The sequence below is a fragment of the Bos mutus genome, chromosome 3 (genome assembly GCF_027580195.1).
Source record: "Bos mutus isolate GX-2022 chromosome 3, NWIPB_WYAK_1.1, whole genome shotgun sequence".
Lineage (NCBI taxonomy): Eukaryota > Metazoa > Chordata > Mammalia > Artiodactyla > Bovidae > Bos > Bos mutus.
Genome location: NC_091619.1, coordinates 20,785,881 through 20,807,893, shown reverse-complemented (window position 1 = coordinate 20,807,893; position 22,013 = coordinate 20,785,881). Strand labels below are relative to the sequence as shown.

At 58.3% G+C, this 22,013-nt stretch overlaps 1 protein-coding gene across 1 annotated transcript; it reads right to left on the bottom strand.

Moving 5' to 3' along the window:
• Positions 1–8: 8 nt before the first annotated feature.
• On the bottom strand, positions 9–20,771 carry PEAR1 (platelet endothelial aggregation receptor 1). The gene is given in 25 exon segments (XM_070367369.1): positions 9–1,220; positions 1,904–2,152; positions 2,245–2,319; positions 2,504–2,526; positions 2,528–2,637; positions 2,747–2,835; positions 3,069–3,281; positions 3,472–3,600; positions 3,704–3,832; positions 4,706–4,831; positions 5,021–5,167; positions 5,300–5,402; positions 5,496–5,659; positions 6,387–6,507; positions 6,602–6,776; positions 7,096–7,308; positions 7,392–7,528; positions 7,714–7,834; positions 8,572–8,815; positions 9,085–9,177; positions 9,875–9,975; positions 10,181–10,285; positions 10,949–11,058; positions 12,876–13,006; positions 20,614–20,771. Coding segments are annotated over 23 exon segments (3,120 nt in total). The 5' UTR covers positions 11,050–11,058; positions 12,876–13,006; positions 20,614–20,771; the 3' UTR covers positions 9–1,068.
• Positions 20,772–22,013: the final 1,242 nt, after the last annotated feature.

The following is a 22,013-nucleotide window of genomic DNA, read 5'->3' as shown; positions in this document are numbered from 1 at the left end:
TCGGCCACTCAGCCTTTGGGGGAACATTTATTGAGTGCCTACTATGTGCCAAGGGGAACCAATGTTGAATATAAACATGGGATTCCTGTTTTCAGGGAGCTTACAGTCTGGTGGGGAAGGCAGAGAATAGTCAAATAATCACATTAAAAACCAACACATTAGAGAAGAGCCTGGCACCCTGTTGGCCTTTTGCTGGTATCCGGTGCATAAATACATCTGTCTTCAATGCTATGAAAGAGAAAACGGGATGTGGTGTACAAGCAGGAGTTAACAGGTGAGTGGGGGAGGAAGAGCATTCCAGATGTGCTAAGTCCCTGTCATAGGAAGCCATGTGGCTGAGAGAAGAACACAGAGGCCAATGTAACTGGAGCAGAGAGACAGGGAACACAGTTCAGAGTAAGGCTGAAGAGACAGACAGGCCAGGCCAGCAAAGCCTTTGAGGCCTTGGACAATTTTGACTGTAGCCCAAGAGCCATGGGCCACCAATGGAGACTTTCAGACAGAGGTAACCTAACCAGCTTGTATTTTGAGCAGCTGACTGGAGGGAGGACCAGATGAATGCAGGGATGCCAGTCAGGCTATTTCTAGAGTTAACTGGGTTTGGGCTGCCTCTCCATTATAGTGAGTGCCCCAAGTCAGGATCAGTGCCTGGTACCCCTCTGAAGCCACACACACACACACATACAAACACACACCCCTACACACACACGCGCACAGAGCCTAGGCCAGGAGTGCACAGAAAAGTTACCCAATATACATTTTTTACATTGATTTGAAATCAGTTATCCAGCAACACTGAACCCAGCAGTTTATGTACACAGGGCCCTGGGGGCCTTGGGAAGCACTGGGTTGGGGAAAAGGAACACAGACTTCTTGCTGACTGTGTTCCCATGATAGAACCTGGGAGCCAGGCTCCCATCTCCTCTCCATTCACTTCTTCTATTAAATATGTTCATATTCACGGCTGGCCAGTCCCCTCCCTGCTCCTGGCAGGGTACAGTGGGCTCTGTCCTCAGCCTCAAGCAGCAAAGAACAGGTACGCTGACTTCTGCAAACCCTCTCGGCTCCTCAGCGGTCCTGGCGCCGAACTGGGGGTGAGGGGGGGTGCCGAACTGGAGGCAAGTCGTAGTGTACAGGGATGTGGCTGTTCTTGGGGGAGTCATAGTGTCCAGGAGGCAGGCCCGGGGGCAGTGGGGGCTGGGACCCCACAGAGTCTCGGTCTGGAGACAGAGAGGGGAGACGACAGAGAGGCGGAGGTGACTCCTCCCCTCCCACCACCCTCCTCCCCTCTCCAGCAGCTCCTGCCCAAAGCCGATGAATGGTGCCTGGCTATCCGCAGCTCCTCAGCTGCCAGTCAGGGAGGCCACCTCAACCTGCCCACCTCACAAGATAGGAAGACACTCTGTCACCTGCCTTGTTCCCAGCTTTTCTGGGTATCAAGTTTACAACTCAGGTGATGCAAAACCACCATTTCAAATCCTTAGCGCTGTGAGGTGGGTGCCGCCACCTACAGGCTCTAAGAGGCAGTATGACTTCCCAAACATCACCCTTGGTTTGAGCGTAAGTCTGAGCCCCAAAGAAGGCTTTCCTAATAGCTCAGTGGTAAAGAATCTACCTGCCAATGCAGGAGATGTGGGTTCTATCCCTGGGTGGGGAAGATCCCCTAGAGAAGGAAATGACAACCCACTCCAGTATTCTTCCCTGGGAAATCCCATGGACAGAGGAGCCTGGTGGCTACAGTCCACATGCTTGCAGAGTCGGACACGACTTAGCGACTAAACAACAACTGATGCCAAAGACCTTGCTCTTGCTGCCACTTCATGCCACCTCTACACTCTTGTCCCGTCCCTTTTCTTTGCCCTCGTCCCTGTTCTCTCTGCTCCAGTGGAAAAGGAGGGCTCACCATGGACCAGAGGGCTGGGCTGCTCATAGGTACCACTGTCTCTCTGTGGCTGGGGGTGTCGCCGCCTCTGGCTGTCCGGGAGCTGAGGAAGCTGCCTGGGGGGAGACCCTGAGGAAGGGCCTTTCATCTCCACGTAGCTGCTCTCCCGGGGGCTCCCTAGCAGGCTGGGCAGGTCCCGGATGGTGGCATAGGGGTTTTCACTGCTCAGGGAAGCCATGCTGGCCCCCAGCCCCTCTTCAGAGATGGGTCCTAAAAATGGGGGAAAGAAGTCAGGCTCAGTGGAGGCACTGGCGCCTAAACCCCAGGGCAGCCCCCTCCCACCCCCACCCCCGTGCGCTCACCTTTACTGTAGAATGGGCCAGGGCCATTACTGTTGCTGTAGCTACAGCTGTAGCTTCGGTCCAGGCGGCTGCTACCTAACAAGGAGAAAGCAACCCGCAATCAGGCCCCTGGTCCCCACCCCAGGGTCCCCACCCCAGGGTCCCCTCCTCTAGAACTGGGGCCCGGAACCCCTTCTACAGATGTGTGCACTCAGATGGAGCTGGATGCTGGGCTGCATACGTCCACCCTCACCACAGGCCTTGGCCCCCAGGCTTCTACCTCTGTCCAGAGGCCCTGCCGGGCTCCCGGCGGTGCTTCCAGTCTGCAGGTAGCGTGGCATGGTTATCAAGTCCATGGGCTCCACCTGGTCGCTCAGAGGCCTGGAGGCTGGCAAAGAGCTGACTGCCTGGAACCTGGCAGGGGAGGAGGGGTGGGACAGGAACACACAGAGCTGGAACTCTCCGGAGGCCCGGAGCTGCACCCACCAGGCACCCACCGTGCACGCCCACCCCTAGCACCGACCTTCTTAGCGGGTGGGGGGTTCGGTGAGCACTGTGATAGGGTGTGGTAGCTGGGGTTGGAGTAGTAGTGACTGTAGCTCGGAGGGACATCTGCACAAACAGACACAGGTGCGGGGTGGCCTGCCAGGTCAGACACAGGCCTGGGCCCAAGATAGCCGTTCTGTCCCAGGAGACCCGCAGTTGGCCTCGCTGACCTCCCTTCCTCTCTCCAGCTCCCCGCTTCCCATCTCCTAGGTCCAGGGAGGGATGCAGAAGCCCCGCATCCCACCTGCCCTGTGCCGAAGAGTCAGCGCGCACGTGAGTCCTACCCCGGGCCAGCTCACCTGGCATGACATACTCAGAGCCGTCCAGTCGTCCGCTGCTGTAGCCCACTGCCAGGTGCTGATGCTCCTTGCCCTTTTGCCAGTGACGGTAGCCAATGAACAGCGCCACCAGGGCCACCACCAGGGACCCCAGCACTGCGATGCCAATCACTGCCCCAAGCGAGTTATAGGCCACCGGAGGGGTGGGCATCATGGTGATCGGCTCCTGGCTTCCTGTGTGGGATGGAGTGGTTGCTCAGGACAGTGTCTTGGCCCTGTTGGTGAGCTTGGGATGCATGGATGGGAGAGGCCCCAGTAGGAAGGCAGGGTGATACAAGAGTACCACTTAGCGGAGACCTGGACAGGTACCTATGTCCTAGTTCCCTGGGGACAGTGCAGAGGCAGGGGCTAGATGAGAACTCACCGATCCTGCAGGGGGCACCACTGTGCCCTGGAGGACACACACAGGCCCCAGTCTCTGGGTGGCACCTCTCTCCAGGACCGCACTGGCACGGTTGGGAGCAGTTGGCACCAAACATCCCTGGAGAACAGCCTGGGAGAAAGTGGAAGAGGAGATCAGAGGGGCAAGGGAATGGCAGTCCCCTCCTTGGGCTAGGGCTGGCAGTCGGGGCATGGAGTTGCCCTTCTGTTGGTACCTTCCAAGCAGAGATGTCCGGTCCAGCCTGGGGGACAGAAACAGCTCCCATCCTGGGGGTGGCAGGTCCCACCATGGCGACACTGGCAGAGCTGGGCACAGTTGGCTCCCCAGTGTCCCAAAGGGCATGCTGCAGGAGACAAGGTTGGAGCCTGTCTGGCGGGCAGGGCCAGCGTCTCCTGGGTGAATTCTCAGTCCCCAGCGTCGCTGAAGCCTTCCACTCAGCTTTGGTCTCCCCAGAGACACCAAGGCTTCGAACGGTATCTACACACTGATGACTCATCTGCAGCCGTGTCTCTAGCCTGAATTTCAGATCCACGTGCCCAGCTGCCTGCCTAACCTCTGCACCTGCCTGTCTAACAGCCTTTCAAAATAATGTGATCAGGGCCAGACAACCAAAGGCTTCCAAACTACCCTACATCACTTAGCTCTGGGCTTCTTTTTTTTTTTTTTTTAATATAAAAGAGAAGTAAATGCTCACACTATTCAAGGCATAATTTTTGTGTATATGATACTGGCAGGTAATCTAATAGTAGTTACCAAATTCTATGGAAAAAGTCATCTCCAAGATCACTTCCCTCTACCCTGCCCGTCTTTTTCATGGTAACTGCTTCTCATTTTCCCTTTTCAAAATTTGCTTTATTCAGTTTTTTGGACTAATCTTTTCCATGATGTTCTTCGTATGTTTATGTGGGAAAGAGGCCATTATAAATAAATAAAAAATAAATTGGCGATGCAAAAAAAAAAAAGTCCATAACTGAGTTTATGGTTTTCCCATTTTTCCCATGCAGAAGGGCAGGGAACTTTTTTCCCTGACCCGTTCACTGCTGCATCCTGAGCATCTAGGACAATACCCAGCATGTAGGTGATGCCCTATACATATTTGCTTATTGTGTTTACATCAACGGCTGAATCAAGGCGGGTCCAGATCAGGGGAATGGAAGCCTCTCGGTCCTCAGCCCACCCCCTCGGCATGCACTCAAACACACGGGCCACCACGTACGTTGAGAGCAGTCAGGGCCGGTCCAGCCAGCCAGGCAGTAGCAGGTCCCATTCGAAGGGTGACAGGAGGAATGGTTGGCACACTTGCAGGGCACACAGCGTTTGCCGTAGCGGCCAGGCTGACAGGCTGGGGGAAAGGGGCTCGTGGTGACTGGGGGCAGGGGCCAACCCTCAGTCAGCCCTTGACTCCACCCTCTCCCACCATGTGTAACCAGCCCATAGACTGCAGTCAGCACAGCAGGCCAAGAGGGGTAGAGTGGGAGCTTCTGGCATCTGGCACTGGACTGAAAGGCAGACGGAGAGGAGGGAGCCTCACATTTCTGGCAGAAAGGGCCTCGGAATCCGGGTGCACAGATGCAGTTGCCAGTCTTGGGGATGCAGGTGCCCCCGTTCCTGCAGGCACAAGCGTTGCTGCAGTTGGCTCCCCAGAAGCCCTCAGGGCAGGGCTGGTGGCAGCGGGTACCTGTGGGAGGGGTAGGATGAGCCTGGCCTGGGTCCCCTCTCCTCATCCATAAGGATTCTCTGCACATGTGTCCTGTGGGATACATCCCCCAACTCCACGATAAGCCTGGGGCCTGCCCACCATAATGCTCACCTGTCCACCCTGCCTGGCACTGGCAGTGTCCGTGAACAGGATCGCAGCCGTCAGCATGGTCACAGTCACAGCGACTGGCACAGCCTTCACCAAACTGCCCCTTCTTAGAAAAGGAGTGTGGGGTAGGACAGGCCAGTAAGCTGGGGGATGTGGTGCCCTCCCCTCCACCCAGGCAGGCAGGCTGTTGCGCACTTACCGGGCAGGGGAGCTGGCAGTTGGTCCCATGCCACCCAGGGGTACAGGTACAGGCTCCAGTCTGGGGACTGCAGGCTGCCTCATGGGCACACTGGCAGCTGGCATTGCAACCGAAGCCCCAAGTTCCAGGCGGGCAGGGCACAGAGCAGTTACCACGCTGCCAACCTGGAAGAGGGACTTGTAGGTAGGCATGGGGACCCAGCTGCCCTCCTGAGCAAGCACACACTGGGCAATGACTGTGCCAGACTCTGAGCTACCAGCATGGGGTGGGGATGGGGGTGCTCACGGCCCCATAGGAGACCAGCATGTGAATCGTTGGATGTTGGACAGAAGGCTGAATGACCGTCGGGGATGCACCACCCCCTTCTGGGTCTTGGTTGCCTATTCTGCCAAAAGAAGGGGATTGGCAGCAAACCCAAATGCTTACTGAGGCCCCATTAAGTAACTAAATGTGTTATCCACGTCATGTATAAGACAATAGGGAGGAGTGGGAACTGGAGACTGGGACATTTGTTAAATATGATGGAGAGCTAGTGAAACAAAACGTGTTTAACTAGCCCTAAAGACTGCCAACGGGCCACCCCTGGTAGATCTCCTGGCACCGGCATTCTGTGATTCTGGATGACTGAGGATGAGGAATGTTCAGCAAAGAGATGCCTCTGGCCTGGGCCTTTAAGGACAATTGGGATTTTTGTGGTTGAAACAAAAGCAAAGTGGATATTCCAGGAAGGAAGTAGCCTGGCTACTTTCCCGCCGTCCAGCTGCTGCCCAGTGATTCCGCCCCTATCCTGCAGCCTCTCCCCTACCCTTGGCCTGCCCCTGCACTTGGACTCTCCCTTCTTCCCATGGCCCCGCCCCCAAATCGTCCTTCCAGGAGACCCCAACCCAGTACCTTCCTTGCAGACGCAGGTGCCATCGATGGGCGAGCAGGCAATGGCATTTTCGCAGGAGCAGCGTTGCGAGCAGTTGACTCCGTAGGTGTCAGGGGGGCAGAGGCTAGCGCAGTGCGGTCCCTGAAAGTGGGGGGTGGGTGGGCGCACTCATGAGAGGGGCGGGCGGACTCCCTGAGCCTCTTCCGCACCTCCCTCGCGGTGGGGCTCGCCTCACCGTGTAGCCGGGCGCGCACCGGCAGAGGCCGCTGTCGGGCTGGCAGACGCCGCCGTGAAGGCAGAGGCAGTGCTCCTGGCAGCCCGGCCCGTGCGTGTCCTGCGGGCAGCTCTCGTTGCAGTGGAGGCCCGCCCAGCCCGGCAGGCACGAGCACTCCCCGCTCATCGGGTGGCAGCTGCGGGCGGAGACGCGGGCGCGGGGCGGTCTGACCCGGGGTCCGCAGGCCGACCTCCCCCCGCCCCACCCCCGCCTCCGCGTGGTGGGAGCCGAGCATCGCGGGGTGGAGAGGGTAATGAGGGAGGCTCCGCGCCGTTCCGAGGGCGGTCCCCAACACCCCCGTCCCCGAGGCCCCGCCCGGTTCCCCTCTGCCACATCTGTGTCCCGCCCCCGCCCAGGATATGCCCCCGGTGCTTTTCGTGACTCCGGTGGCTTCAGCACTGAAGGCCTCTCCCACTGGCCTCCTGACCCCTTGACCACAGCGTCCCACGGCCTACCTGAGGCTGTGTTCCGGGTCGCAGGTGCAGGGCACCTGGCAGCTGAGGCCATAGAGGCCGTCGGGGCAGAGGCGCTCGGCGCAGCGGTCCCCTGTGAAGCCGTGTTCGCACAGACACGCGCCGTTGGCCGGGAAACAGCGGGCGCCCGGGGCGCAGTCACACGTCTCAGCACAGTCCTGCCCGAAGCGGCCCACGGGGCACTCCTCGCGGCACCTGGGTGCCTCTGGGGAGTGAGCCTGGCAGACGCCGTCCACAGCCGCCCCCGCACCCCTCATGCCCGGGCTAACACCACTCACCGGTCCCCCGTGTATCCCGGAGCACAGCGACACTGCCCGGTGAATCGGTCGCAGAGGCCTCCGTTGTGACAGCGACATTCCTGGGAGCAGTTGGGTCCATGGAAGCCCTCGGGGCAGGGCAGGGAGCAGATGGTGCCCTGTGGGGGCTGAGAGGTCAAGAGAGCCCCAGGAGCCCAGCCTCCTCCCCATGGTCAAGGACCCACCAATACCCTATACCCGCAAACACTCAAACCTCTCCAGGGCCCCCACAGCCTACCCTCCTCACACACATCCCCCTCAGAAGCCCTGGAGAATTCATACCCACAGGCCCCACCCTTCATACCGTCCATCCAGGTGGGCAGCTGCAGGAATCCTGGGAGGCCTGGAAGACTCCCCCATTTTGGCAAGGCGGAGTGCTGGGGCAGGAGAAGCCAACACTACTGGGTGAACAGGACACCTCGCAGCTGTTGAGCAGAGGGGGTGAGGTCAGTCTGTAAACAAGCAGTACCTACGGAATTCCCCCTTTGCCTCCCAGGCCCTCCGGACCCCAGGGTTCAGTGAGCCACACCCACCCATCCCCATGGTGTCTCATCCCCCTTCCCTGTTGGGCCGGGCAGGGATCAAAAGTTTCCAGGACTGGAAATGGCAGGGACACACAGCCCCATCAAGTGGGACAGAGTGAAGAGCCCATGGGTGGTCTGTCTGCTCTCCACAGCCCTCCATTCCACCTTTGCTCATGCTGGTCTCTCTCTGGGGGGAACATCTCTGCCTGCCATAGTTTTCATCACAAGGGCTCAACCCTGGAGCTCCTCCGTGAAGCTGGATCTTTGATCTCCAACTAGAGGGATGATCTCCCTCCTGTGACTCCCCAGCGCCCCCTGCACCCTGCTGTGCAATAGGCTCTCTGTGACTGTCTCAGCCCTACTTGGGGACATACTTTCACTCACACGCTGGCTCATGTTATCTTCACAGCAACCCTTTGAGATGGACAACACTGCTCCCATTTCATAGAATACAATCTCGTGAAGAGACAGTAATGCGTTCAAGGTTGCTCCACCAGGGAACAGCAAAGCTGGGACCAGGATCTTGGCCCCTTGGTTGCATCCCCAAACTGAGGATCCTGAGTCCCCTGCTGTCCCCGTATGTGCCCGTGCATCCGGGTCTGCGATCCCGTTAAGTGTGCGTTCCTCCCGTTACATACGTGGGCCCGGTTCTCTCTGGGGGGCAGAGGCAGGCTCCGGTCTGGGGGTTACAGGGCGCCCCATGGCACTGGCAGCTGAACTGGCAGGCAGGGCCATAGAGGCCAGGGGAGCAGGGCTGAAGGCAGTGTGGGGGCTGCAGGCCAGAGGGACAGGAACATGCCCCACTCTTGGGGTCACAGGAGCTGCTGTTGCCGCAGTTGCAGGGCTTGTCACACTTCGGCCCCCACACTCCTGGGGCACAAGCTGGGGGATGAGAGGGGGGAAGGAGGTCACCAGGGGTCTTGCCCCTCCCCCGCTCCAGTTAGTTCCTATCTCTGTCTCCTGGTCCCCACACATGCCCCCATGCCTGGCTTTGGCCCATCCACTGCACCACACCCCCAGAAGAGGCAGCTGGCTGCAGTGGGACTCTGCTGGGTGGTTGCCCTGGAGTCCTAAGCACCTGTGCCCTGGTAGGGAGGGTATGCCTCCTTGGAGGCACAAAAGGACTTGCCCTGCAGTCACCAGCCACTCACCACTGGAGCAGTCGTCACCCCGCCAGTCTTGCACACATTGGCACTGATTGGGTGCCACACAGCGGCCATGGACACACTCCTGAGCACAAAGCGCTGGGGCAGAGATGGGGGTTGGGAGTGAGAAGATGCTTCCATTCCTGCCCTACCCACCTTTTATCCTCTGAAGCCCAACCCCAGCTTCCTCCCATACCGGGGACCTGGAGTTAGCCTGCCAAGCAGCATTTCAGCCTCTCAAGACACAGAAAGACTGAGAGTAAGCAACTCAGGTCAGAGCATGTCAAGACCTCAGGATTCTGGGCTCCCCAGCTCCTTTCTGTGAACTTCTCAAAGCACCTTGCTGGGAAACAAGGGTGGGGGTGAGGTTCCTCACATAGGAATCAGATATGGATGCTGTCCAGAGAGGGGCTGGGGTGCTCAGGCTGGGTAGGAGTCTCTGTAGGGGGTTGGTGATGGTCCAAGCTGAGGAAAGGGGAGACAGAGCGAGCAGGCTCCACTCCGGAGATTTCAGGGTGCCGGGGACAGGGGACAGGAGAGACTGGACAGCGACAAGTCAAAACAGATAGGGACAGGCAGAGTCAGAGAGAGAAGCAGACGCCAAGCCCAGGGACAAAGAGACCCAGGCGGCCCCAAGACAGAGCTGCAGAGCCAGAGACAGCCGACAGACTTGGAAAGAGGGAGTGGGAGAGACCTGGGGTCAACTAGAGACAGAGGTCTGAAGTGGCAGCTTTGTCCTTCGAGACAGACAGGGCCGGGGAGGCGGAGGGCAGGGGAGTAGCCCCCCTGGACTCACGGACACAGGCCCCGCGGCTCTCATAGAAGCCCCGGCAGCACTGCAGCCGCATCCGGTGCTCCGTCTTCACCACTTGGCGGTACACGGTCCGGTAGACAACACTGGGGAGATCCAGAGCTGGCCCTCAGTCTCCCCTGCAGAGGCCCCGGCTTCCACCCCGCCCCAGTGTGGCCCTGGCAGGGCCTGGGCCGCCTCCCAGCGCTCTACACTGGGGGAGCAGAGGAAGAACACTCTCTCTTTGCTCCCCGCCCAGCCACACACCCACACAACACACCACACCTGCCCACGGAGGGGACAGGCACTCACGTGGGCCGGGGGCAGGTGTGCGGGCTCTCCCAGGGCCGGCTGCAGGGCTCCGAGGGGAGCAGGCTGAAGGGGCGGGAGAGCGACTCCTTGGTAGTGGTGGTGAAACTGCAAGGCAGGGATCAGCGTCGGGCCCAGGGCAGGGAGAGCCTGAGCTGGCACCCAGTGGCAGGGGTGTGGGGGCTGGGCCACAGTGCGAAATATTCAGATTTGCTCCTCCAAGCCGAGGGTGGAGCCCCATCCTGTCATCCTTCGATCTAGAGGGATCCTCCCTGAGTTGGAACATTCCTGGGAATATGCCATTCCAGCCTTCCATTCTCCACCCCTGCCCCCTGGCCTCCTTCTCCCTATATGGGGAGATTGAGCCAGAATTGACTTCTGGGCCCAGAGGATGGACATAGGCTGAAGCACTTCTGGCCAAATCTGACCTTGTTCCCCAACCCCGTCCCCTTTGCTCTCCCTGGGCGAGACCCTCTGCTTGCCCCATAGTGAATAGTTCCTCCCCTGTGTTTTGTCCTGCAGCCAGCCTCACACAGGGGCCAAGGAACCGGGATAAAGAGAGGACAGGGTCAGAGCTGAGATGGAGAATGAAACGATCAAGATGGGGATGGAGTCAGAGCATCCCGCTGAGGGGGTAGAGATACTAGACGAAGAAATAGGAAGGAGGTGAGGCTGGAGAGAGGGAGGCGATGAGGAAAGAGGAGCCCCAGGGAGGAGAATAAAGAGCAGGGGGCTTGGGGCCCTCGAAGTGCAGCAGGGGCCCTCTCTCACCTTTCCCAGAAGCTGCAGGTGTTGGGGTCCTTAGGGTTGAGGGTGGCAGCCAGCCCCAGCTCCAGGGCGAGGAGAAGGAGGGCCCGCAGGTGTGGTGACATTGCAGGGCCCTGTGACAGGGCCAGGCGCAGAGCAGGTGAGAGGCACTGTAGCCACAGATCTGGAGGAGCAAGTCTCTGCAGAGACAGAGCCAGGCTGACAGCAGAGATGAGGCTGCTGCCTCTGGTCCTCTGAGCCCTGCTCCCCGGGCTCCAGCTCTTTTTCCTGACCGCGTGGAGCACTGCCACACTTCTGAGTCTTTCTCACATGGTTTCCTCTGTCTGGACATCCTCCTCTCATTCTTCACCTTGAGCACTCACCTTTCAAGGTCTAGCCCGAGTATCACCCTCTTTCCTTGCCCTGCTCCTAGGCTTCCACTGGCAGACAGCCCCCACCCATTCTTTCAGGGACCCCCCAGCACCATTCCCCACAATACTGCTGTTCTAGTGCCTGTTCCCTGACCATGACTTCTGGAGGCAGGGACCTGTGCGTGAATTCCCAGCCCCTACCCAGGGTACCTGGATATTGTACCAAGGTTCCCCTGGTGGCTCAGACAGTAAAGAATCCCCCAGCAATGCGGGAGACCTGGGTTCAATCCCTGGGTTGGGAAGATCCCTTGGAGAAGGGCATGGCAACGCACTCCTGTATTCTTGCCTGGAGAATCCCCATGGACAGAGGAGCCTGGCAAGCCATGGTCCAGGGGGTCGCAGAGTCAGACACGACTGAGCAACTAAGCACAACACAGTGAAATAGGAGCCGATGAAGGGAAGTTACAAGAGAAGCCGGCCTGGGCTCAGTTAGGGAAAGAACTTTTCAACAGTTGAAGCAGTTCTGTGACAGAATCAGCAGCCTCGCGTGGTGAACTCCCCTGAAGGTAGGCAGGCAGAGGCCAAACCACCGTCCCCCCCAGTTTTGGGGCTTCCAGCAGTTAGGGGCTTCCTACTGGGGAGGAGTAGGATGGGTCCCAGTGACCCTGGAAAAGGCCGCTCCCTCCACTGGTGCACGGGCACAGCTCCTACTGCCTCCTGAGAACCAATGGTGACTTCTCTTCCCAACTTCTTCATCAGTGCTGTCACATTAGTAGTTTGAAACCAAGCATGGGGGGATTATTTACACCACAGAAATCGGCAAACACCACAAAGCGGGGCCAGCACCCCTCCCCACCAGAGCCGGTTGTTAAAGCCATGCCAGCACACCCCTGCACCCAACTCCAGGCACTGTCACCGAGGAGGTCCCCAACCTGACCTCAGCCTTGAGAAGCCCCCAGCTCCCTCTGACCACCCACCCGCCATCTGGAAGTGGGCTCCTCCCCCTCTCCTCCACGCCTGGCCTCACCCGGCGGGCGGGAAGCAGCTCAGGACCTCAGAGGAGTCTGTTCTGACTCCTGAGCTCAAGCCCCTTGAGCAGCCACCCCCGCCGCTGGTTTCAGATTCTCTGTTCAGTGTTCCTAAAACTTGCCCTGGCTCCCTCCTCTACAGCTCCCTGAGGCACCCACATCTGCTTATAATTTTCCCGGGAAGAGAGAAAGGTCATGGTAGCTGGCCCCTTCCCCCTGAGTATCTCTGGAATGCCTGCTGCGGCCCTGCCCCAGGCCCCCCACCCACACACTCTCAGCTCCCATCAAGGCAGCCTCCTAGGGATGCTCCCCACCATGCGTTCTGCCCCACCAGTAAACCCTCCAGCGGTGTGCTCACCACCCTCTCAGCTACAGGGCTGGCCCACCTCTCTTCCCCAGGTTTCCTCATCCCACCCCCTCCAGTCTTGCAGAGCTGTAAGGCCCTCCCAGGACTCTGGTTAGGGGCCCCATCACAGCTCCCCCAGGGCAGATCTCCCACCTCCAGTCCTCTCTGTGCTCTTCCCGGCCACCCTCAGTCCCCAAGTAACTCACCAGGCCTCTATGGCATCCTGGGGCCTGAGAAACTCAGGTGAGCCAGGGACAGGGTGTCACGGTCCTCAGGCCCCAGGGCCTGGGGGCATCCACAGAGGATCCTGGGGGTCCCGGTGCTCAGGATATGGAGCCTGAAAACAGGAAATAGAGCCCAGCTAGAATGTGTGTGGTGGGGGAGGCAGGGGGGAGCATGATCGTGGGCTGAGCACGTAGGGTGGCTCCATCCTCCCACCACCCTGAACTCGGAAGGGAGGATGGGGAGAGGTAGGGGGAGGGCCAGAAGCCACCTTCCCAGTCCACTCTGAGGAGGGAGGGGCCCAGCCTGGCCTCAGAGAGCCAGGCTGAAGTCAGGAGTGTCCCTCAGGTGACCCCCACAGTCTGGCCCCCCACCCACACAGCCCCCCAGCTCCCTCCCCAACAGATTTGGCTCCTCCTCCCAAGGTTCCAAAACTACACCAGCTCTCCTCTGGCCACCTTCCCAGCCCCCCTGTCTGGTCCCAGCAAGCCCGGGGACAGGACCCCGAACCTTCCATCCAGCTCCCCCTGTTCACCTGTCAGTTGGTCCACACTCCCCTCTTCCTGGAGCCTGGCCTGGGGTCCCGTCCTCCAACAGGAGCCCAGTCTGCCTGGATGGAGGGTCATCACCATTGTTCCTGGGTGAGCCTCATCTCCAGCCATTCAGGGACCCCCTACTTCACCCCCAGGCTTCCCATGGTCTGGATCCGTTTCCAGAGCTCAAGGCTGCAGTGAGGTGGACAAGACCTGCAGCACGAAGGCCCCAGAAGGTGGAGCGGGGTGGGGGCTGCCCTCCCAGAGAAAGTCCTTCATCTACATCAGCCCCCTCCCACCGGCCACCTCCTCTTAACCAACTTCCAGAGGAAACTGTTTAGTCGCTAAGTCATGTCTGACTCTTGGGACCCCACGGACCATAGCCCACCAGGCTCCTTTGCCCATGGGATTTCCAGGCAAGAGTACTGGAGTGGGTTGCCATTTCCTTTTCCAGGGGATCTTCTCCCGCATTGCAGGCAGATTCTTTACCGACTGAGCCACCAGGGAAGCATGAGGGGGGCTTAACCTTAACCCTAGGGGGTTGACTCTAATAACTAGAGGGGTGGGGTGATGCCCTTTTCCCAAAGGGCCTCAGGGCAGGACTGGAGTGTGGAGGAGGCCCCAGCTGGTCAGTGGCGGGGCTGGAAGCCAGGGTGGGGGGGGTGAGATCAGTGGGTGGTCTGCAGGGAGGGGAGATAGGATGGGGATCCTGGCAGGGAGGGGCAGGGTTTGGGCTCACCAGCCTCAGCCCTTGAGGAGGGAACACAGGCCAGACCAGGAGCCCCCGCCTGGCACCCTAGGCTTGTCTACATCTGAGCCTTTGTCGCTGAGGGGCTGGGGAACCTGAGACCCCGGCCACCATCCCCCAGCACCTCCAAGCCCAGCAGCACTGGGGTCCATGTGCCCCTTCAAGGGGTTTAAATCAGACAACTACCAGCTTCCCATCTGAGCCCAGGGCCCACACTGCAGGCTCCCTTCTTCCCATACAGATAACCTCCCCCTCCGCCCCCTTTCTCCACTTCACCTCTGGACTGAGGGACCCACACACCTTTCCTCACAACTGGAATACCAATGTGACCCCATGTATCATTTACCATGTTGGCACAAGCAGTGAGCTGAACAGTTTATATGGAGGCTACAGACGGTAGGGTCACAAAGAGTCGGACACAACTGAAGCGACTTATCACACATGCAACCCATGGTGGTAGCTATTATTATTCACCTTACAGATGAGGAGACAGGCAAGGACAGGGTAAGTCCCCTGCCCAAGGCCACATGGACAGCAATGTCAGAGCTGGGATCCAAATCCAGACCAGCAGAGCCCTCCCCCTGCAGTTTCAGTCTCTCCCGAGCCCAGGCCGGAATCCCAGGGGCTTTGCATCTCTTTTTAATAGCCTTGATTATGGCGAGGGGGTGCCTGGCAGGGGTTGGACAGGGGAAGGGGATGGGGGGGGGGAGTGGGCTGCCACAAGAACTCGATCAGAGGCGTGGGAACCAGGATGTGTTTACAGTCAAGAATGAGCTGACATTTCTCTCTCCTCCACCTCGAGATGCAAAGCAGCTGGGCTCCTGGCCAGGCCTCCCAGTCCCCAGTCCCGCCTGCGAGGGCCCCCCAGCATCCCTGCCCTCTCAGCCTCCAGGCCCACGCAGGGCCCAACCCAGCTTGTCCTCCCCTGCTCTTCTGTTTAGCCTGATCCCCTCTGGTGGGGAGCCCTTCCTCCTCACTGTGTTCCAGCCTCTGCTGGAAGGAGGGCAATGGGTCTGAGGCCTCTGGGAAGGGAGTGGAGCTCCTAGTGGACCGGAGATGGTCCATTTCTACAGAAGGCAGAGAGCAAGAGTGGGGCTGATGGAAGTGAGACAGCAGGAGGGACTTCCCCACCAGCTCCCTTCCAGCTGCTCTTCTCTGGGAGGTGGTGCAGCAAAAGATGCCCTCTGAACTCTGCAGCCCACGCCACTCCTGTTCAAACCTGGGTTCGAATCCCAGCTCTCAGTTCCCTCATCTCTAAAATGGGGAGGGTAATAGTACTTCTCTTCATAGGGTTATTGTGCAGAGTCATAAATGAGTTAATACAGACAAAGAGCTTAGAGAACTACATAAGAAGCCCAATGAATAGCCACTGTTTGCTATAGCGTCCTTAGACCCAGTCTTCCTGCACCCAGAGTGGCCCCTTCCCCACTCCACTTGGCACTGTCATACTCTTTGAGTATAAATTCCAGGAAAAACTGTTTCTCTTTTTTTATCTCTTTTTGCTGAAGAACCCCTAGGATGATCCGGGAATGGGAATGGGGCCTTAGATGCTGACAAAGAGAAAGGATGTGGGGAGGGGAGGGGATCACGCTTGCCCCGAGAACCTTATCCCTCAGAATGACGGGCTGCCCGCCAGGTACATCTACAAGCCAAAGGCGGTTGATGAGGCAGGACGCCTGAGTTCTGTTTCTCTCCGCCCCAGCTCTCAGCTTGAGCACCAGCTCCAGCTCTTTTTCTTGGCTCCACTGCCCACCCCCACCCCCACCTCCTCTCTTCTCTGCTCTCTCTTCCCCTTTCCCATTTTGGAGACCAAAGTTTCTAGTACTCACAAGCTGTACGACCTCAGGCACATCACTCGAGCCCTGTGAGCCTCCATTTCCTCATCTGTAAAATGGGAGAACAGCCCTGCATCTCCCAGAGTTCAGTGGGAGTTGGAACCCAATAACCATCCTAGAACAGAGCCTCAGGCCACAGGCTGCTCAGTGGACGATGCAAGAACAGAATCCCCCAAGTTCTGGCTCTCTGCCTCTTTCTTTTTGTCTTTTCTTCATCAGAAACCCTCCGCTTTCTGTTGTTTTCTCTTTCTCCGTCCCTTTCTTGGTCTCCTTCTGCCTCTCTCCTTCCTTTTCTGTATCAAAGCTGCCATGTACAGTCGTGTAGTGTGTTCACTGCGCTAGGGAATCTGCCTTCAGGTATGGAGTGGAGGCTGACGCCAGCCACGACCCACATACTGAGCCCTCGTGTCTCAGCACGGTGCCAAGGTTGCCTCACCCTGTGGCTCTCTTGTCTTCCAGGATCTCCCCCTTGTCTGTCTGTTCTCTGTGCCCCTTCCTGACCTCTCTTTGCCTTGGAGACAGGATGGCTTGGTCCTTCCCACTCAGCAGAGAGATCCGAGTCCAACGACTTCCATCCCCCCACCACACAGCGATGCCCTCTGAGCCAGCTCTGCCAGCAGCCTAGACTGCTCTGCTCCACGTGCCACTCAGAACACCCGTGTACACACTCGTACACACATGCACAAAGCCCCTCCTACATCCAGCCAAGCCAGGCCCCCGGCACGCCAGGCATGTCTGCCGGATGGAGGGACAGGAAGCCTGCGCACTACTCGAGCTCCAAAGGCTGGGCGGGAAGGGAGCAGGGGTGAGGGGCCGGTCTTGTGTTCTCTGTGGCTCAGGAAACAGAAGCTAGAGGGTCCTCAGCCTGACCTGTTTACTCATCAGGAAATAGAGAAACTGCAAGAGTTCTGATTCACCAAACATTCACAACATGCCTGCTGGAGGCTGGAGCCAGTCCAGACCCTCACCATCACCCACAGGTGGAGTGACCGTCACCCCCGTGTCACAGAAGAGACCGGGGAGGGTCTCTGGTAGAAGGACTTGTCCAAGGGCCAACTGATCAGCAGAGGCACCAGCGGGATTCGAATCTGCTTTAAAGAACAAGGCAGTGGGGGGGTGGGAGGTGACCTCTGGGGTGACCCAGACCAGGGAGTAGCTCCCGCTGCTCATCGCCACCCCTAGATAACCCCAGAAAGTGCACCTCCGCTCTGGCCACTGCCCCTCTCTAACGCCTCTGTGGCTCCCCAGCACCCTGGGAAAGGGCGCCCAGGGCCCACTGGCCAGCCTCTGCTCCTGGGCTCCCATCACACTGGACGTTTCTCTCACCAGATGGCCACCTCTGGCCAGGCCATCTCTGGAATATCCAGGTCCTACCCCTCCTTCCAGGCCAGCCTCCTCCAGGAGGCCCCCTCAGTGACTCCACACCTCCGCTGTTCCCCCTTTCCTGGGACCTTCCTCCAGGCTCTTAGCACATTCACCGCTGTGGCCCAATGGAGCCCTGGGTTGTTCCCCAATTCTTCCCTGAGGCCAGCTTCAAGCTGGACATGACCAGTCCCCAGGGGCCCAACACTCCTCAAACTCCAGCCAGAGAGACCAGTGTCCTTCCTCTGGGACCAGGTGGGACTAACCTGGGTCAAGCCAGGAGTTCACAGCCCCTGGAACCCTCAAGTCTGATGACCTGATGAGGTAGTGGGGACCCCATTCTGTGACTGCCAGCTTGTGAGTGAGGCTGGTTTCCCCGCCAGACTGGGACAGCCTCTAATTCCAGTCCTGTCTGAGGCTCTAAGAGTGGCCGGGCTGCCCCCCGAATGTCCCCTCAAGGCTCCCATCCCCTGGTCATTATATTCTTGTTAAGGGCTGTCTTCCCCACTGGAATGGAGCACCGTAGGGTCGGGGCACTTCTCTGCCTGCCTTACCGTCATGTCCCCAGCTCTGGCCAGCACCTACAGGCACACATCCAGGGTGTGTGGCACCCAGTGGGCGGTAACTAAAGGTTGTGTGGAGTGGATGGACTGATAGAATCTAAACCCTTTTTGACTTGGGTAAGCCTGACTTTACTTGGTGGGAAAAGGGGGAGAGGGAGAGGCTGCAGCTTGTTCCTGGCTCATCAGACACCAGGGTCTCCTTTCCAGGGCCTTTTAAGACCCAACATTGGTAAGTCCATGGGAGGGGGAGTTCAGAAAGAACTTCCCCACATTACAAAGTGAAAGGCAGCTCCAGACCTGCCCTCCTGAAGGCAGCGGGCAGGAATTCCTTAGGGCTGGCCTCCAAGTTCCTCTGGGATGAGGGCACGGGAGTGCTGGGCACTGAGTCACCTGGAGAGGAGGGGGTGTGCGCTTATCCTGCACTTCCACTCAGGGACCACGCCCACCCCTCACTGTCTATCCACACACCTCCTTCTACTCAGAGGAGGGCGCAGATGCTACCATGTGGGGGCGGGCTGGGAGGCCCAGACGGGAGAGACTCAGAAGGCTCCATGGCCCAGAGCCCAGCTGTGTGCCAGAGACCCCCATCTTGCCATGTGTGGGCGCCGTGACACCAGTTACCACCCCTGTACGGTGAGCTGGATCCTTTCTGTTCATTCTCTCAGTAACCCTGGAAAGTAGGTGCTATTATATGGCCTGAATTGTAGATGAAGTAATCCCGCTTTCAGTGCCCAGGGACCAGGTTCAATCCCTCGTTGGGGAACTAAGATCCCACAAGCCATGCAATCCCCTAAAAAACAAATCTCAAAGAGGGTTAAGTAATTTTCCCAAGGGCACACAGCCAGTCAAGGGCAGGGTAGGCATGTGGACCAGGTCCATCAAGCTCCAAAGACAAGGCTGCCCCTGTAGGGCCTGCTCTTCGGTCTTTAGACTCTGTCTCTCCTTCTGTTTCTACCTTCTCTACCTCCTTCTTGTTCTTTTTCTCAGTCTCTGCTCTGTTTTTCTAAATATGCTGCGTTTTTCCAAATATTTCTGCCTGTGTTTTTTCCATCTGTTGGTCTCTGCTTCCACATTTCTGATTCTCTTTATCTCTGTCTTGTCTTTCTCTCCTTCCCTGTCTCCTCTTGCTCCTCCTGCTAGCTTCTATCTAAGAGGTTAGGTGACTGGACTGGTACCAACACCCTCCCCAGAGCTAGGATGGGCCCCAGGGCCCCTCATGCACCCCGGGAAGGGTCTTTTTCAAGGCTTCCAAGGCTACTCGAAGGAGAAGTTCAGAGCGCTGTGGTGGAGGTCCTGCCTGACCCAAGTCCCCTCTCTAGCGACGGGTGTTGGTGGCAGGGAGGCAGACAGCAGCCCAGGGACCAGGTTCCTGAACCGTGGTCGGAGCTGCCTAGAGAGCCAGTTTCCTCTTCTGGGAACGTCTGATAGGGAATGGAAGGGGGGGCAGTGGGTAGTGGAGAAACAGATGCCAACCCTCAGCTTCACCTCTCAGTGAAGACGGAAGACAGAGGGGAGCCTGGGCAAACCAGCTCCTAGGTGGCAGGGAGGGTAGCCCCAAGTGCAATGGCAAGTTTGCTGGGTAGGCTTTGGGAAACTGTAAAAACGGGAGAGACAGCAGCAGGGGACAGATGGCTAGAGAGGGGAGAGCGGTCCCACACCCTGGCCCCGTGTGCCCACCCCAGGGACTATCGCATGGATTGGGATGGGATGGGATTCAGACAGCTCCCTGACCCCGAAGGCCCAGTAAGCTGTAAGGCCAGTAAGCCCAGTAAGGCCAGGGTTGAGAGCTGACCCCTTGCCCAATCCTGCCTGGAACTGGGGTCTGGCTGAGCCTGGGAGCCTGGGAAACTCGGGCCAGCACAAGCTGTTCCAATCCCGGGGGACTAGGGTCACAGCCCAGCCTCGGGAAAGGCCACTCATAAAAGGCCAGAGCAGGACAGCTGAAAGTTCCCTACTGGAGGCTGGAGATGCAGCCCCCTCTGGGACCCCCTCACCCTCCTCCTCCTCACACACGCCAGCCCACAGGGCTTTCTGAGGATCCACATGCCTGAGATCTTTGGCCAACTCCCTACTCCTCAAACCAGCAAAGCTGTGAGCCCCAGGGACCTGCAAACCTAGGTCCCTTCCCTCCATACTCCTCAAACAGTTCTCCTGGTGGGGAGAGGAGGGACCCTGTAATAAACACGGAGCAGGCACAGTTCTAAGCAGGAGACATGTTTTTGCTCTCTAAACCTCACAACAATCCCATAAGGTAGCCACTGTATCTTATCATTCCCCTTTTAGAAATGAGAAACCAAGACACAGGTCCTACAGCTAATAAGGGGACAAGTCGAGATTCGAACCTGGCCAGCCTTGACTTCAACGTGGGTGCTCTTTAACACTAGGCATCCCTTCAGCCAAGAAGAGGGCCTGGTAACTGCTTCTCTCTCCAGCCCTCAGAGGGGGCCAGTGGGGTGGTGGCTGCCCCTGGACTCACAAAGTCCCATACAAGGGGCTGGGAAGTGGCCTAATTTGCATGTCATTTACATGCAATTTTATTATGGATGGCAACCCCCAATCCCCTTTGGCCCATCTCCACTGCCCCATCCCCTTCAGGTCTCTGTCCCCCGCCACACACACACTCCACCCAGAGATTCCCCAGGGCAGAGTGGTCGCGGGACCAGGGCGGCGCCATCACTCACCTGCCTCGCGACCTTATTTCTCCGTTTGCCTGGGATGGGGAACGCCCAGGTGGGCCCAGAGGAGGACAGGGCAGGGGTCCCTGCGTGGAGCCCCAGCCCGACTGCGGGAGCGGCTGGGAGGCCGAACGTTGTGGATCGCTGGGCGGGGAGGGGCGCGGAGGGGCGGGGGGCAGGAAAGGGGTGGGAACTCGGGCCCTCGCCAAAGCAGGAAGTTTTGACAAGGAAACCGGGAGCCGGGGGAGGGGAGATCCAGAGTGCCCGGGGAGGGAGGCTGTGTAGGGGTGGGACCACGGAGGCCAAGCCGCGGCGGGGCCGACCTGGCAGCCTGGACCGGGTGCAAAGAGGGGAAGAGCACGGGACAAGAGCAGGGGTCCCGGCCCGAGTCCCTCCTTGGCTCTTCACCAGCTGTGCGGCCAGGGGTACTCTGCGTCTCGGGCCTCAGCTTTCCTGTCTGTAAAGTGGGATGGCGGAGGGAAATTAGTGAGATCGTCTACGTCGGGCACTTTCCCAGTGCGGCCGAACAGCTGTTATCTTATTAGAGGCACGACCCGGGGATCGACCGGCGCATCCCAGACTGGGAGAGCCGCGACGGGAAAATGTCTCTCCTCTTCTCCGGCCTGAGGAGGGTGTGATCCTGGGAAGCAGAGTTCCGCGGAGTCTCCGCCTCTGCCCGCCCCCTCGGTCCAGAGACCGGGCGCTCGGGTGCAACGCGCGCGGCGGACTCTGAGCAGACCCGGCACGAGCCGGGCGCCACCTCGCGGCCAGCGCCCGCCTCCACACAGCCCGCGACTCCCGACCTGAGAGAAGAGCATCGCGTCCGAGATGGACAGCCTGTATCTCACCCTTCTTAGGGCACTTTTCCCTTCTCAGCCTTTGAAAGGACAGAGGCAATTTTCGTTAACAACTAATATTTGTTTTCAACGTCGTTATATCTTTAGGAATTGGTTCACTTAATCTATCGGTTCTATTTACATGATGATGTTCATGTAATTAGGCACCAGCAAGTGGCAAACGCAGGATTTGAACTAAGTTCTTTGGATCGTCTGATTACACGGCTCTCTCTACAAACCCCCGCCCGGGACAGAAAAAGATACAATAGTTCAGGAAAAGCAAGACAAGTACATTCCTCTTTGGCGACTTCAACTTTATTGCGGTAATATGATTGACATACAGTTTTTAAAAACACCCACTTAAAAGTGTTCGATGGGGTTCTTTTACATTTTTATGGTGGTAAAATATGAATTTTATCATTTTAACCATGTTTAAGTGTACAGTTCAATGGGCATAAAGTACATTCATATTGTTCAACCATCATCACCAGCCACTTCCGTAAGTTTTTCATATCCCAAACTGAAACTGTACCCATGTAGCTATAACTCCTCATTCCTCCTCCCCAGCCC